This window comes from Danio rerio, chromosome 20 (assembly GCF_052040795.2).
Source record: "Danio rerio strain M-AB ecotype USA chromosome 20, GRCz13ab, whole genome shotgun sequence".
NCBI lineage: Eukaryota > Metazoa > Chordata > Actinopteri > Cypriniformes > Danionidae > Danio > Danio rerio.
The window spans coordinates 52,002,902-52,020,586 of NC_141040.1; the positions used below are offsets into that span (position 1 = coordinate 52,002,902).

The 17,685-nt window shown below is 35.5% G+C and overlaps 1 protein-coding gene and 1 long non-coding RNA gene across 4 annotated transcripts in view; one reads left to right on the forward strand and one right to left on the reverse strand.

Moving 5' to 3' along the window:
• LOC141379463 (uncharacterized) overlaps window positions 1-17,685 on the forward strand; it is a 48,042-nt gene that overhangs the window by 2,997 nt on the left and 27,360 nt on the right. The window contains exon 3 of one of the 3 annotated variants that reach the window (XR_015519119.1): window positions 1,161-1,238. The exons of 1 other annotated variant lie outside the window; for it this stretch is intronic. This is a non-coding gene — a long non-coding RNA (uncharacterized LOC141379463). Of the gene's footprint in view, window positions 1-1,160; window positions 4,079-17,685 lie in introns of those variants that run through there. One more of the 3 variants, XR_015519118.1, reaches the window with a different exon arrangement.
• garem2 (GRB2 associated regulator of MAPK1 subtype 2) overlaps window positions 4,133-17,685 on the reverse strand; it is a 34,049-nt gene continuing 20,496 nt past the window's right edge. Inside the window, exons 5-6 of the mRNA XM_087298754.1 lie at window positions 8,919-9,079; window positions 4,133-5,355 (exon numbers count right to left, since the gene is read on the reverse strand). Of these exons, the coding sequence (XP_087154880.1) occupies window positions 4,593-5,355; window positions 8,919-9,079 (924 nt within the window). The 3' untranslated portion in view covers window positions 4,133-4,592. The remainder of the gene's footprint in view (window positions 5,356-8,918; window positions 9,080-17,685) is intronic.

A 17,685-nucleotide genomic window follows, 5' to 3' on the forward strand; every position in this document is an offset into this window, starting at 1 on the left:
CTTTTAAAAATTTTAAATAATTTTTTCCATAACATATATAAATATGTGCTTACAGGACTAATTTTCAGAATGTTATCATGATTATTTTTTATTAAAATTATTATTATTTAAATTCTTAAAAATAATAATAATAAGAAAGACAAATAAGAAAGAGTTTTAAAAATGGCTTAAAAGGTATTGAATTTAATTCTCTGATACCTCTATATACCCTAAAGTAAAAAGTTAATGCAAAAACGCACACAAGCTTTAGAAAGCGAAAGCAAAAGTTGAAAATTTAGAAACGAAATTTAGACATCCGGGCCGGACAATTTTTTATGTCCCAAAAAGGCGCGTCTCTGTGGGTCTGCAGAGCACTCTGTAGGAGCGTTGACAGCACACACAACGAAAGGGGTAAACGAGAAAAAACTTTCCACTACTTAATCGGTCGCGGATGTTTGGTTATATTTGGCGGATACAAAAAAGAAAATGTAAAGGATTTTAATAATAGTAAAAAATGTGTGTCTAAATACTTGGGCAGCCGTTAACATACCTGGGCGGCCCGCCCAAGTAAAGTCTATGTGTGGGAAGCACTGGCTCTTATTTTGTTAGCTCCAGATTTGACTACAGTACAGATTAAACTAATGTATATGCACAAATATAATATTGTAAAGTTTTCTATGGAAAATATTATTATATACAAAATAGATTTGTGATTGGTGTACTCATATATGCTGAGCACTATATGTAAATCTCATCAAACATGTCAAGAACATCAATTATATTGTGCAAAATGTTGTCCCTAATTATGTTTTTGTGCATTTTTATGACAATGACAAGTATTTTTCCTCCTGAATTATATACTAGTTACAAAAAAATGTATACAGAAATATTACTTTTAAAATTTGTATCATTTACAATATTAAAATTAGGTTATTTATTTGAAATAATATTGTAATACAGTAGAACAATAAGTATTGTATTATTTTGCCCACAAATTGTGTTTTCTTTTACTCTAGCAATGACTGTTTTGGGCTTAATGTCACCCCCAGTCACATACAGTAATACATATCTGAAAAATAAATATCTTTTTTAATGCAATTTATCGTTATATCACATTAAATCATTTAATATATTATGTATTTTATTTTTTACATGTATTTTTCCCTTTTTTAATTTTGCAGTAAAATATAACCAGGAGATGTTCCTGACAGGTTTCATGAGATCCACTGAAGTACCAGTTTGACAAGTGAGCAAATCAGGTCAGATTACTAGAAAACAGACCAAAATAAAGGTCAAAACACAGTCAGAAAACCCCTAAAAGGCAGCAGAATGACCACACAATTAGCTCTGACTGCCCATTAAAGGCACACACATACCATCATCCCACCCCAACAATAAAAACATCAAATAGTGCTCCAGAATATATTAGTCACAATCTGTCAGTCCTTTAATTAGAGAGGTGTATTTCAGAGACACATCAGCAATGGTCTGAGTAAAGCACCACTCATTGTTACAGAAGTCCTAAGAGAGGTAATGCATTGAAATATTTTTTCTCGCTTGTTTTTTTGTGACCACAACTTAATTTTTTCTATTGATTTCGATATTAAAAATGTTGTTTTCTTGTGACCACAACTTAATTTTTCTAGTGATTTTAATATTAACAATGTTGTTTTCTTGTAATGACGACTTAATTTTCTTGTGATCTTGACATAACAAAGTTGTTTTTGTCAATATCACAACTTAATTTTCCTGCTTTTATTTATTAATTTGATTATTAATATTGTTATTATTTATACCTGCCCAATGTATGCCTAGAGCAGCATTTGAGTTAGAACTAGCCCTGCAAACCAAGAAGAGATAACTTAAGGGCTTAAATCACAACAGCCAGCCAGTAAATAATATTATTAATATTAATTATTATTAAACATGTCCATGATTAAGTTCATATTATCATCTTATATATCATTATCTGCATTAATAATTCCTCACTGCTTGTATTTAAAGCGTAGGTTCTGGCTGGCACTAAAAAGGTTTGTTTGATGTATTTAATAGATTATAAAGAATGGAGAGCTTGCTTTTAGTGCCTTCTTTTCAACCTGATTTTCAATTATTTAAAAAGTGGTATGAAATACTGCGCATTCACTGCTTCTAATCTAGAATAGTGGTTCCCAATTCCAGTTCTCAAGACCACCCCCCACCCCCCTTCAGCACATTTTGTATGTCTTACTTAACACACCTGATTCAGATCATCAGCTCGTTAACAGAGAGATCCATGAACGCATTCTTGTGTGTCAAATAGGCTTGGGCGGTAGTAAACGGTATCTAAAAATAGCAACGGTATCAGTTTTAATACCGTTATACCGTCATAAAAAACAATGCACTGATATAGGAGACAAGGATTAAATATTAAATATAATTTTTAATGCCTAAAAATGCGTATGCACGGTTGTCATCAGAGGACAGCGTAGAGGAGAAAGAAAGAGGTGCGGAAAGATGGCGAGTCGCACACCAAGTGACCTGGGGCCTCATGTATCAACGCTGCGTACGCACAAAAACTTTGCGTACGCCAGGTTTCACGCTCAGAATCGCTCACGTTTGGATTTACTAACAATGAACTGAACGTGGGAATGTGCGCAGCTTCACGGCAGCTTTCTGGCAGGCGTACGCACATTTCTTGTGCGTGTCTGTTTTATTTCCATTGGCGACTCCTAGAGGCAGTTGTGTTAAATTCCTCTCTACAAAGTGTCTGAGCCTTGCAATGGCAGCTGTATGAGGCGGGTTCAGCAGGTATATAAGGTTTCCATACCATACATTTGACCAGCTAAACATTAAAGCACAATTTGCAGCAGTCGCCTGTTTTCCCAATGTAATCTGAGCGATCTACCGCACGCACATTGCTATAAAGACACTATCTGAAGATGAATTTGCATTCGTGAATCAGAAACATTTCCATTCAATAAATGTGCAAATAAAATATGATGCTTATTGATATGAACTTATTGATGATTCCTACTTGTCTTTCTCGTGATAAATAGTTGGCAAAATCGGATATGTAGCGGGGGAAAAAACAAGAAAGAGTTCATCAGACGCTGGATTCGAACCGAGTTAATGCTCAAACGTATCAATTCATGATCACAAGCGTTTTACGAGCGCGCCACTGCGATGCACATTTACAGCTCTGTGCGTACGCAATGTTTTAGTAAGATTTCCACGCAAGTCTTCGTACATGAGGCCCCTGGTCTTGAAAAAGAACACAATTTCTGCAGTTTGGCCGTATTTCGGGTTTTGATCAAATGAGAAAGGAGAGGTTGTACATACGAACGAGACAATTTGCAAATTGTGCAACAAAAAGGTGACTACAAGAGATGGAAATACCTTAAACCTAAGGTTTCATATACAAAACTACCATGCACTAACTGCTGTGTGGATGGACCTGAGTTCACTCAGTGCAACAGTTTCAATGCCTCCCGATACAGGACCAGCAACATCCAGGTTCACCGCCAGTACGCAGCCGATGATAATAGGGGTCTTTGGGAAAACAACAAAGTACAAAAGGGACAGTGTCCGTTGGAAAACCTGTACTGATGCAGTGACAAAATACTTGGCGAGGGAAATGGTCTCTTTCCTCACAGTGGAAAACAGTCCTTTAAAGACATAGCAAAATTGAATTAATTGAATTTGTGTTCGCGTCTCTGCATGAAAACTGTTGACTGTTGTATTTGCACTTTTTTATAAACTGCTATTTATTGCTAATAAAAGTTGTTAATATTGTTGTGCATGTCATTCGTTATTATTTCAGTATTAGTGTTCGGTATTCAGTTTTTCAATGGTTTCGGCTCAAGCCAACAGTTTGGTGACGCTGTCTGAGCCTAACATCATAATTTTATTAATACGATAATACCGTATACAGAGGTAAAATACGGAGGAGGTTCGACAGTATCAAAATTTGGATATCGCCTAAGCCCAGTGTCAAATAAGAGACTTCAGATTAAGTAGAAAAAAATAAGCTGTTAACTCAAGAAAACAACTTGTGTTGTGTCGAGATAGAGAGAAAATTAAGTTGTGATCAGGAGAAACTTTTGAAATTTTGAGATCACTAAAAAATTAAGAGAATACAAGAAAAAAAAATTACTAGGGGTGTAACAGTACAGTATATGTATTCATCCTAAACCGTCACGGTATGGTGACGGTTCGGTTCATACGCACACACGATGAATACACTCAGTCTAGATGAGCCAGTCACTGGAGTTAAAAAGAAAAAAACACAGTGCAATAACTTAGCATCCATTCACAAAGAATGTGTATTTGCGTCTGAAAACAAGAGATGTAGCATTGAGAAATAGTTCTGCTCTAGCAACTCTTACCCTGCCTTCTTCTAATTGGTCCACTGCTGCGTAACTGACATTACTGAGAGCCAATCATGTGCAAGCTTGTTATTATTTTTGTTGTACCATCCCTGTACCAAACTGACCCCAAAATAGAGGTTCGCACTAAATCATGACTCCGATGTGCCATTACACCCCTAATTATGACAACGCATGACCTCAAAGGACTTCCGTACATTGCAAGTCCATTGCAATTAAAATGTCTATAAAATCACAAAGATGCTGCTCTCATATCTTGGGCCTCCATCCCTTAATGAACTGCATGATTTTTTTGACCTGTAGTTTAGTGAGTTTGAAGTCCTCCGACAGGATTTCCTCTGTCAGCTGAGTAAATATAGAGCCATCAATCCTCTCTCGGCTGAACAGACCAATCACGTCGTCCGAAAGGCCAATAAACCGCAGACTGGATGAAACCTCTTCCACTGAGAGCCAGCAGAGCTCTGCGGGGGGTCGCCATGGTGACCCGGCCCCGCCCTCAGCCCCTCTTTCCATGGCAACCAATCCAGAAGCGGTGTCTATAGTGACTGTGTCTTCTGAACTTTTAACCGGTTTTAAAAGAGGCTCAGGACTGCTTTTTAAAGCTCCCTGATTGGCTTGAGTCTCCTTGGGTGTGGAGCTTATGAGGTCAGGTATTAGAGTAGGAGAGTCCCTACCAGTGGTGAGCCAATCAGAGGAGGCGTGGGTGTGTCCTGGATTGGCGAAGGGGTTTAGGGCGCCGAAAGGAGCGAAGCGGTTTTGTGCCACTGGTCGTGGTCTGGGGCAGGTGGAGTAGTTCTTTTGGGCGGAGTCAGTGCTGAGTAAAGGTGTGTTGAGGATGTTGGAGGTGTAGGCTCCACCTCCTCGTGGGTGGGACCAACAGGCCTGTGCGGGCTGGGTTGAGTCAGGGGTCACGCAGGTGTCAGAGGTTACGCAGTCAGCCCAGGTGCATGGGTAACAGTACAGAGAGTAAGAATCTGGCGATGGAGAGCTGCTGCCACTACGAGGAGCAGAGCTGAAAGAGAGAGAGAAAGAGTCACAAAAAACGTAATAAATGCCTAGAAAAATCTACATGCAGAGAGGGCCAACCATTGGATTGTTATTGTTACTAAGGGTGTCCAAGTTAGATCACATGATCGGAAATCGGGCTCCATCACATGGTTTTAGACTTATCGGTATATATATATATATATATATATATATATATATATATATTAGCGCTGTCAAAATTAACACATTAACGCATGCGATTAATTTAAAATCATTAACGCGTAAAAAGAAATTAATGCAATTACCGCATTTTTTTATTTATTTTTTTTCCTGTTGTGGCCCGGGGCAGACGCCGGGCAGTTTCCCGCTGGGTCGACGTACTTTCATCTTTTTATGATCTGATCGGCCCATAAAACACTTAGCAGACTGTCATGTTTTTCTGTCTAAGTGATTGACGGTGCTGTGATCTGTCACGCTCTGAAAGTAAGATGTTTCTTTTCCGGAAAGAGCGGCTGTGTGACATAATCTGCAGCCCATTGGTTCTTTTCTTTATTGACATTGGGCTGAGCCAATCACAAACTTCCATTTTGGGCTCTGTGTAACGTAGGTGTGTATTTGTCAAAATAGCCGAGAGTCACGCCTGTTTCTTACGCACGGGTCCACGCCGCGGGAGAGCAAGCTTTTCCGTCTGCACTCTGCAGCGGGGCACAGGTCAATATATTCCCGTCTATTCTATCTAGTTACCTATCTGTCCATAGAAATATACTTTTTTTTTTTCTTTTAATCTGCACCACGGCTTGTGGCAACTCCCTCCTATGCTGTTTCCTTAACCTGCAAGTCTTTATTTTACAAATGATAAAGAATGTTTGCTTCTCAAGCTCTAAGAGGGGTGTTAGCCATGCATTTTAAGATACACTTGGTCAGAAGACAAGGGCATGAGATATCATATTTAATAATATTTGGTTGTTATTATAATGATATTTATACATGACCAAACTAGTGTGCAACTTAAGCAACTTTTTTACATTAAGTTTTGTAGTTCTGCTCAAACAAATATTTGTTGCATTTAGTTCATTTGATTGACAATGTAAAATCTTTTAGCTAAGTTTGATGTTTCATTGTTGAGTTAAACATTTGTTTAGGGTCTCTGATACATTGCTTTAATTATTTATCTTTATTTTATTAATCAACATTAACTGTGTGCGTCAGCAGGCAGTTTTTGCCATGTTCATCATTTATTAGGCTCCCTCAAAACACACAGGCACCCACATTTCCATTATAATAATAAATAAAAAATTTTGGTTTTTTCAACCCTCGTTATTTCCTATATATGGCTTTTGTGCTTTTATTGAATGGGAGTTAGTAAACCTATTCAAGGGCATGCACAGATTTTCAATACTTTATTATTATTATAATTTTTCATATCTTTAATACTTGTATATTGGCATTTTTTTGCAGTCCACTTAGAATCCAATATGGAAATCAATGTTTTCTTTATTGGCATTGATTGTTTTGAAATTCAAATGACATTAACATGCCTGTGTTTTTATTTCTATATTAAATATGGCTGTCAAGCCAGGATCTTGATGGTTTATTGTGGGTTTGTTGTTTACATGAAGAAATCTGTTACAAGTTAAACAAAAATTCTAATAATTAATTATATTTTAAATTTAAATAGTATTTGTCTTGCGTTTACATTAATTTTACATTCGAATAGCCAAAATTACAAGTTTCAGTCTTTTAAATGCGATTAATCGCGATTAATTTTTTTTAAAAAGTGCGATTAATTAGTTAATTTTTTTATCGATTGACAGCACTATATATATATATTCTCATTATTTTTCAACACATCTAAAGTTATGCGGAGGCACAGAGTTAGACCTCTTTCTTGATTTTACACAACGACCCGTGCGGCATGACATCACTTTGTCACAGAGACGCTATTGGTTAACTGCTGGCAAAGCAGAAGTCAGTTGTCATTTCTGTGTGGAGTTTGCATGTTCTCCCCATGTTGGCGTGGGTTTCCTCCGAGTGATCCAGTTTTCCCCCACAGTTCAAAAACATGAGCTATAGGTGAATGGGCGGTAATCAGGTGAATCAACAAAATGAGTGTGTGAGAATGCAAGAGTGTAGGGGTGTTTCCCAGTACTGGGTTGCAGCTGGAAGGGCATCCACTGCGCAAAATGTGCTGGAAAAGTTCATTACACTATGGCGATGACCTCTGATAAATAAGGGACTAAGCTAAAGGAAAATGAACGAATGAATGTATTTCTCCAGTAACTGGTGAGAAAGCAGCTTATAAGAAAGTGGATGTTTGCACAAGCTTTAAAGTTCGGCACAGGTCAAATAACTCAAGTTTCTTTATAAAGCACTCTATACAGGAGATTCAGTGTCGCTGTCAATTACAATTAAACGTCAACTTCAGTGTTTATGTTTTTAGTCATGAACATATGGACAGAGGAAAAGAGCCTCAAACCTTTAAAACATTTTATGCAGTCATCATGGCAAACCATCACGGTTAGGAGGTGTTTTTTTTCTCTCTAAAACATACTATATATAATACTTCAAATAAACACAATTGAAGACAGAATTATTAGCCCTCCTGTGAAATGTTAATTGTGTTTTGAATATTATATTATGTTTTTGTGGGCGAGGCAGTGCCGCAGTAGGTAGTGCTGTCGCCTCACAGCAAGAAGGTCGCTGGGTCGCTGGTTCGAACCTCGACTCAGTTGGTGTTTCTGTGTGGAGTTTGCATGTTCTCCCTGCCTTCGCGTGAGTTTCCTCCGGGTGCTCCGGTTTCCCCCACAGTCCAAAGACGTGGTACAGGTGAATTGGGTAGGCTAAATTGTCCATAGTGTATGAGTGTGTGTGTGAATGTGTGTGTGAATGTTTCCCAGAGATGGGTTGCGGCTGAAAGGGCATCCGCTGCGTAAAAATGTGCTGGATAAGTTGGCGGTTCATTCCGCTGTGGTGAACCCAGATTAATAAAGGGACTAAGCCGACAAGAAAATGAATGAATGAATGAAGTTTCAGCCATTTTTGTATTTATTTAAATTATCTAATAGTCTAAGTTATAAATAAAATATATTTAAGTTAAGTGTTCAGTGTTTTGAGGGATATTTAATATTAATTATTAATTATTATTTCAGAGGTTACTGGAAGTGTCTATTAGTGCTACAGATCTGCCAGTTTCAGACAGTTAAATTATTTTTTTCTCGCAAAAAACATTGTAGGAGTGGCCAAATGTATATTTATATTATCTATTATCATAATCATTAGCATTATTTAAAATACAGATCAGCGTAAAATATTTTTCACTATAAAACGGCAGACCTTCCCATACACCTTGTTTTGACGTTCATCAGTGGAGGGGGGATCAATTGTTAATTAGGGGGGTCAATCCCCCCCAAACCACTCTGTAATTCGCACCCTGAATGAAGGTCCCATAATGCAATTCATTATGTAAAAAAAACAACCAAAAAAAAATTTGTTTATCACAAAAGACTGAACCTGTTAATTAATGTATATTTTTACAGTGTAGAATTGTGGGTATTTGTAAAGTAACTGAATGATTTGTGTGTGTTTTACCTCTCTGTCAGTCCAGAGGAATAGAAGGAGAGATTTGGGTTGAGCGTCTGTGTGGGAGGAGTTTTAGGGAAGCGGGCGGGGACTGGAGGGCTGGGGGTGGGGCCTTTAGCACAGCGGGGCGGGACTGGAGGAGCATTTAAGAAGCGACACTCCTCTTTCACCTGGATAGAGAAGAGAAATGCAAACAAATAAAAAAAAGAGCAGTTACTATGTTAAAAAGTGTGAGTGCCACTATAATATTACTCAGTCCTGCTATAGAGTGGAGGAACTATGACGTCACCTTGTAGGCTAATCGGCTGCTAGCATAAAACTGGTTCCCTTAATAAAAACCCCATAGGCTTTTCCCATAGGCTTTTCGAAGTTTGAAAATGATAAGCTCTATGTTCAAACAGTTCATTATATGTTTTGTCCAACCGTATAATCCTCACACGAAAATACAACTTTTAGCATTAGCTTTTATTTTAACTTAAATGTAAACGCTAAATTTGAAAAGCTAACATTAGGCTATAACGTCAGCACTACTCTGCTACAGACAACTGTTCAAGCTTATTTTCAGAAATATGGTCCATGATTAAGATTTACTCTCTCGGTTTATTATATTATGATCCACGCTATATATTATAAACAAATAAATACGCTAAAAACACATCTGTAAAGACCTACGTGCCTTTTGGATCGTTTTAACGTGGGAAATGCATTTTGCTTTGCTTTACAGTTGTTGAAAAACATTTTAAAACTGTATGTATAAATGTACCCACATAGTATTATCATAAGAAATATTTAGATATGTATCGCTCGCGTGCATACAGCCCGCTTACCTTAGTACCAAACAACAGAAATAAGGCGTGAGGGACAAGTCGGACACAGAACAACATCTAATATTCTTTTTTTTTTTTTGTCATGATGTACAGCGAGAAGCAGCTCATACAGTCACATATGCTATACATTTTAAGGAGAAGTGTAAGTTTTGAGCGCAGTTATGACTTAAATGTGTTTAGATGAAGAAAAAAACTACGAAAAATTTATTGATCACGTTAAAATGACAGTTAACATGTATGTATTCCTTACACATTTATTCACAAGTCTGCATTACTGAGAGCAGGAAAGAGATAGGCAGCACTGGTAAGCAGTATCTTCATTATATCGTTTAATTAAAATAAATAATCAACAAATTAGTCTGTCTTGACAGTCTTAACAAGTGAAGGTAATATCTACACAAAATATGAACTCCCACTTAGAAAAAATATTACAAACTATAAAATGCTATTCATGAAAATACTTAAATAACAGACAAATCCAAATGCCCAACGCAAGGGGGCTGTGCTCCAGACCAGTTCAGCTCGATGACATGGCCGCCCATTTAGTCCTATTTAGCAACTTGATATCAACGGTCATTTTAAAGAAGCGTAACAGATTAAAAAATCAAGAGTGTGCTGTGCCTGATGTGTTATGTATCGAAAAATAAATCGTGAAAGTATCTTGAGTTTGTTTTAGCCACGGACCTTATTCAAGCGATTTAACTGAAATCCCATTGAAAAAAAACCCTTGACTTTGGGACGAGGGAACCGTAACTGCTTAAATGCTAACTCGCTTCCAGGTTTTTGCATACAAATTGATGTCATAGTTCCGTCACTATTGTCTTCCTCACTGAATAAATAAATGTAACTTTTTGGTCAGGAGAAAGTCAACCCTTGTGTTTTGTTCAAATCGACTACCCTTTCATTATGTCAGTGGCAGGTTTTTTAATTTTAATACATTTGCAACAATTTCAAAAACTCTTTTCACAATGTCATTATGGGGTATTGTGTGCAGAGTGTGTAGAGAGAATACTTTCCGGATGCACTGTAAATGTAACTCACATACATTTTTAATTCAAAACATTTATATTGCAAAACAAAAATTGTTTTTATATATCAATATATTGTCTGTTTTGTGAAAATCATAGTTTTAATATTAATTCAAATAACAATTGTAACCATATTTTAACCTTCAAAAAAGTACTTCAAAAAACAAATCTGAAAAAAAAAAATAATTCTGCAATTCATAAAAACCTTGTGCTTGACACAAACTGAAGCTGTTTTTTAAAAAGTAATTAAAATGCTCTTTTCTGCAGAGTTTACAGCTTTTATTTCTTAACTGCATGTATGGAATATATAAATGTTGTCTTAATGATCATAACGATCATAAACTTCTTTAATATGCATTATCACTGTGAAGATATCCTATGGGAGGAACAACTCTGAGATACAGTTCATTTCCTCCACAAAACACGAGGGACTGTGTGTGTGTGTGTGTGTGTGTGTGTGTGTGTGTGTGTGTGTGTGTGTGTGTGTGTGTGTGTGTGTGTGTGTGTGTGTGTGTGTGTGTGTGAGTGTGTGTGTGTGTGTGTGTGCACGCCTGGGAAGCTAAATTACAGGCCAGAACTGAACCCTCTCTGTGTGGGAGAAAGAGAGAGAGAAAAGCGAAAGGCTGTAATTCTAGTCAACAGTGTCAAAAAGGCTTAAATTCAAGCTCCACATCCTGATGAGACGAGGTGTTTGTTTTACTGTGCTAGTATATGATTTGTAAAACATGTCAGTAATTTATAGCAGAATAGTTGCTCCATTAAAAACTACTTTACTGACTGTATTAATGGTATTAGTAGATTTTTTAAAATGCTTTATTAAGTCTTCAAATATATGTAAGTAGCTCCTTAAATTAACAATATCAGTTGATGATAAATGTGTTTATAAAATATATAGAGACACTTATAAGCTTTAAAACACAAGATATGTTTCCATCCAACAATGCAAATTTTAATTATACGCAAAACTGGAATATCACATAAAACATTTGCGAATAAATGCAAATTGGATTGCTATCCAATGAGTCAAAGTGAACATTAGCCTCTATTTTAACGATCTAGGCGCAAAGTCTAATGCGCATGTCGCTAAATCATTACGGCCTTGTCCGAATCCACTTTTGCTATTTTTAGGATGGAAAAATACGCGTTGCACCCTGGCGCATGGTCTAACAAGGTTGTGGTTATTCTCATTATGAGTTATGGGTGTGCTTTGAGTCTCATCTCCCATTCTCTTTAAGAGTCAGGTGCATCACACCATGGCGCATTTGCTATTTACATGGGGGACTTGGTCGGAAAAACTGAAAGCTTCACTAGCGAGAAAACAGTTAAACAGACCATCAGCAATGAACAAGCCTCCTTCATGCGGCCTCTTTACTTTCTCTTTCCTTTCCTTTTACTCTTTTACTTTCATAGCATAAGGAAACAATGTTGAACACACTCCACTGAAGACATCCATTAGCCTACATATTTAATTTAGCTTGTTAAGTGCAAAGATTTGTTTCAAAACTATTTCTAAATTCAGTTCTAATTTCTAGCAAACGAATAAATGAACAATAATAATGAAGTTTGGTTAAGAACTGAGTTATATCCAAACACCCGTCCTAGTCTTATGCCTCATACGGTGATGCAGACAAATGCAGATGCAGGTGGACAAATCTAAACTTATTTTTTATTAAAACAAATATAAATATGCATATAAAGAATAAAAATATATTTACATATAATTAAAATTATACAAATGCAAATTGTCATGAATAAACTGAAGAAGCACACCGATGTGAAGAAGCCATGGAGGCAGTGGTTTTTAAATTTGTGTGGTTTATTCATAAACTAATTTCGAGAGGATCACGTGCTTATGATCAACACGGCTGGCTCCTTATTAGCTCCGTAATCTGCCCTATTAAATAATTACGGAAGAATTATAAATAATCTGAGTTTTTCACTCCAGTAATCTTCGTCTTGATGCTCTCCCCCTTTCCACCCCTACATCCTCCCCCCTTTTGTGATAGGGCGACACGGTGGCCCAGTGTCTTGCACTGTTGCCTCACAGCAACAACACGCTGGTCCAACGTATCAGGCCGGTTAATGTTTCTGTGTTGAGTTTGCATGTTCTCCCCGTGTTCGCGTGGGTTTCCCCCGGATTTGCCGGTTTCCTCCCACCGTCCAAAAACATAAACCATAGCCAATCGACTAAAATAAATTATCACCCATTACCACATTAGTTTATACTTCTCACAGCGACAAGCAGGGAAGTTCTCGAGACCTACCTGCGCTCGAACTCCCCTCTCACCCTTCTTTTTTTTTTTTTTCTGATATTCGCAGGTTTATTTCAGGCAAACTTTAGCATACAACCGTACATTGCACAATCAAAAATGATATAAGATTGAATACCTTGCAAAATAGCATTAAAGGCTTTTTAATGCTTTTTGTGTGTGTGTGTGTTTTTGACAAAAGGTACAGTACATTAAAGGTATTCAGTGACAAAGGTATTTTCGATTTTTTTTTTTAACCATACATAAATTTGAAACAGAGACAAATGAACATAATAAAAACTATTATGAGAAGGAAATGCATTAAATAAAAAATATATTAATAATGATATGAAATAATAATAAAATGAGAATAAAATAAAATAAATTTACAAAAAAATAAAAAAATAAAAAATGGGGGTGGGGGGGCGGTGTTGGGAATTTATGGTTGGAGGAGTACATTAGTCTCAATATGAATTATTAGAGGGTCCCATGTTTGAAAAATGTTTTGGTTGATCCTCTGAGAAAATCCCTCTCACCCTTCTAACGGGAGGGAGCCCCGGGCTCGAGGATATTACGAGCTCAGGGCTCTCTCCCGGGACAGCATGCCAAATACGCTTTATTGATTATAAGTGTGAACTCTTGAAATATAGAAAATAATAATTTTTGTAACATGTTAATTTAACATTTTAACATTTTTTTTTCATTTATGAAGATATTTGTGAATTGCTGTACATCATGTGTGTATTAAGCGTTTAGACCTGCATAGGGGCATAAATAATGCGCTCTGCTCTGGACTTTAGACTTGCTTTTAATTGGTCAATGGCGCAGTCTATTTGAGTTTCTCAAAATAGCAATGCGCCAAGAATGCGCACCTTCCTTATAGACCGAATCACCCATGAGTCCACAAAGTGGTGCAAATGGATTTACTATTAAACAATGTGGTGTTAAATACAATGTGAAAATTAATGTTGCGCTGGTCTGAAAACAGCAACAAATCACGCAAAACACGTCTTGCGCCTTATTGCGCCGCGTGTATGATAGGGTCCAAAATCTTTACATCCTAATAAACTTGCACAAAAATATGTAAGGAAAAGCCACTGTGGGCCTTTTTTTTCTTGTATAATAAATGAATTGCGCCTGAGAAAATGTAATGAACACAATGGCTTTTAGAGGTGTGAGATTCTCTACGGAGCACAGATGTTTAAGAGGTAATAATTCTGGAGGTAATAATAATAATGCTGATCCACTATGATATGGAATTTAATTGAGTGTTTTTAGAAAGATCAAAACAGCATTGTATTAAAGACAGCAAACAACCACATCGATTTAAAGACACAAAATCAAGTCATGTAGTGCCCCAGCAGGCAGCGGAAGTCATGATGTCAGATTGACGTTGTACCCCAACACCGTGCGGACATTGCAATTTGTTTAGAAATTAAAATCAGGTTGACGTTAGAACCCACTGCCGATGTTAATGTCCAATTTCGGACAGACGTTGCATTTCGGTTACTTTTCAATGCAAGCTAAAATCAACCAAATATCAACGTCTACTGATGTTACAGCTTGACATTGTGTGGACGTTACCACTTTGACGTCTATCAGACATTGGATTTTGGTTGCCATACCTGATGACTAAATGCCAGTATTTGACGTTATTATGATGTTGGTTTAAGATGTTGGCTTGATGTTGGATTTTGGTCACTTTCCAACACAACCTAAAATCAACCGTATATCAACATCTAATGATGTTACAGCTTGATGTTGTGTGGACGTTACCACTTTGACGTTTATCAGACATTGAATTTTGGTTGCCATACCTGATGAATAAAAGTCAGTATTTGAAATCAGTGACGTTGGTTTAAGATGTTGGCTTAACGTTGGACACAACCTACAATCAACCAAACATCAACGCCATTTGATGTCATTATTGGACGTCAAAATAACTTTGTCCTTAGATGCTGGCGACCTAAATCTGACCTTATCTTAACATCTTATGATGTTGTGTGTCTGCTGATGTCAAAAGTCATATGGTTTTTTAGCTAGACTTAAGTTTTTATCAACATTTGTTAAGTGCACATCTTGACATCTCCATTAATGATTTTTTATTTGATATTCCAAAATGTGCATAAATACGTGGATAGAAACATACTGTAGCTAATGTCACTGTGTTTTTGCAGTGCACTGTACACATAACACAAAAACACACCTGAAGCGGCATTGAGATGAGAGATAAAGTGTGATTATCTTTCTGTGAGTGTGTGTTTTGTGTGTATGCTTGCTTCCAGTAAACGTATGCTCATTATTCCGCCTTTAAAAGCAACAGTATCAATAATTTAGTCTTTAGTCTGGTGCAGCAGTACTGTGTGAACCGTAATGCACATATGACTCTTGAGTGTGTTTATGTGTGGGACGCAGCAAAAGGACAGAGGAAGACAAAATGAATCTCTTGAGGCTAAAAAGGGTTACTAAACTACAGTGCAGCTGAGCTCAGGGTCAGAAACTCGGAAAATGCTAGTAAAGTGTCTGAATGAGTCTCACGAATCTGGTCAAGAACATATCCTGAATTTTTCATCCTTAAAGCAATTGAAATGAAAGGTTAAGAGGTTATATATTTATTATATATATATAGATTATATTTATTTATTATTTATTATACTTTTATATATACAGTTGAAGTCAGAATTATTAGCCCTCCTGTATATTTTCCCCCAATTTCTGTTTAATGGAAAGAAGATTTTTTAAACACATTTTTAATCATAATAGTTTTAATAAATCATTTCTAATAACTGATTAATTTTATCTTTGCTATAATGACAGTAAATAATATTTTACTAGATATTTTTCAAGATACTAGTGTTCAGTTTAAAGTGACATTTACTAGGTTAATTAGGCAAGTTAGGGTAATAAGGCAAGTCATTGTATAACAATAGTTTGTGCTGTAGACTATTTAAAACAGATATTGCTTAAGAGGGCAAATAATTTTGACCTTAAAATGTTTTTTAAAAAGTTAAAATCCGCTTTTATTCTAGCCGAAATAAAACAAATAAAACTTTCTCCAGAAGAAAAAGTATTATAGGAAATACTGTGGAAAATTTCTTGCCCTGTTAAACATCATTTGGGAAATATTTGAAGAAGAAAAAGAAAAATTCACAGAAGGGCGAATCATTTTGGTTTCAACTGTATATAACAGTGTTTATGATAATTATTTAAAAAAAAAACATATTTCAGAATCATTAAGTATTTTGTCAAAGTTTAAACTTTTTACAAAACTGTCATTATCTTTAAGTAAAATGTAAATTGCTTTATCCTTTTTACAATGGCATAGTATAATACAGTTTTTAAATATTATGTCATTTTTATAAAAAAATTTATTTGTGTTATGAATTTAAATTATAAATATATTTCCTGCGCACTTTAATATTGAATGATTTGAAGTTTAATGCAAACACTGTAACTATCAAAACATGATTTTCTTGCTTGAGTATACTGACGCAGCCAACTCATCAACTTTAAAAAGAATTTTCTTGTAAAGAGAATGACCTCTGAAAAAAAAGACTTTTACTTAAAACATTTACCCAAGTAAATACCGAGTAATACCGAGTATCACCCATGCTCAGGCCATAAAAATAAGATTTTGATTATATTTACTTATTTTTTTAATTATATATATATATATATATATATATATATATATATATATATATATATATATATATATATATATATATATATATTAAAAAAATAAGTAAATATAATCAAAATCTTATTATATATATATATATATATATATTTTTTTTTTTTTTTTTAAGCAAATTTAAACTAAACTAATCTCTAAGCTGATTTCTTTTGATTTATCTTTGCCATGATGACAGTAAATAATATTTGTATAGATATTTTTCAAGATACTAGTATTGAGATTAAAGTGACATTTAAAAACTTAACTATGGTAATTAGGAAAATCATTGTTTAACAATTGTTTGTTCTGTAGACAATCAAAAAAATACTGCTTAAGGAGGCTAATATTGACAATATTGACCTAAAACTGCTTTAATTCTAGCTGAAATAAAACAAATAAGACTTTCTCCAGAACAAAACATATTTTAGGAAATTCTGTGAAAAATTCCTTGCTCTGTTAAACATCATTTGGGAAATATTTGAAGAAGAAAACAAATTCACAGGAGGCTAAATAATTGTGACTTCAACTGTATGTTTATATCAGGGGTCACCAACCTTTTTGAAACTGAGAACTACTTCTTGGGTAGCGATTAATGTGAAGGGCTATCAATTTGATACACACTTCTTAAATAACAATTTTTCTCAATTCACTTTTAATTATACGTTACTATTAATAATTAATTATATTCATCTACTGCAGTGGTTCTCAAACTTTTTCACCAAGTACCACCTCAAAAGAAAAGTGTCTCTCCAAGTACTACCAAAATGACCAGTATTGAAATAAAGTAGCGTAGTTGGCCAAATTAAGTAGTTTGAGGCAGAGTCATATTCATATTTCTACAATTTATGAATAATTTTGAAATATATATTGCATGTACATGACATATTTGTAAAACTTTTTGAAATCGAAACATTAATTTGTATGTATTGGTAGGGAACCCGTTTTTCTCAGAGGATGTCAAGCTGACAAAACATTGCTGCAGCTCTGATACAAGTT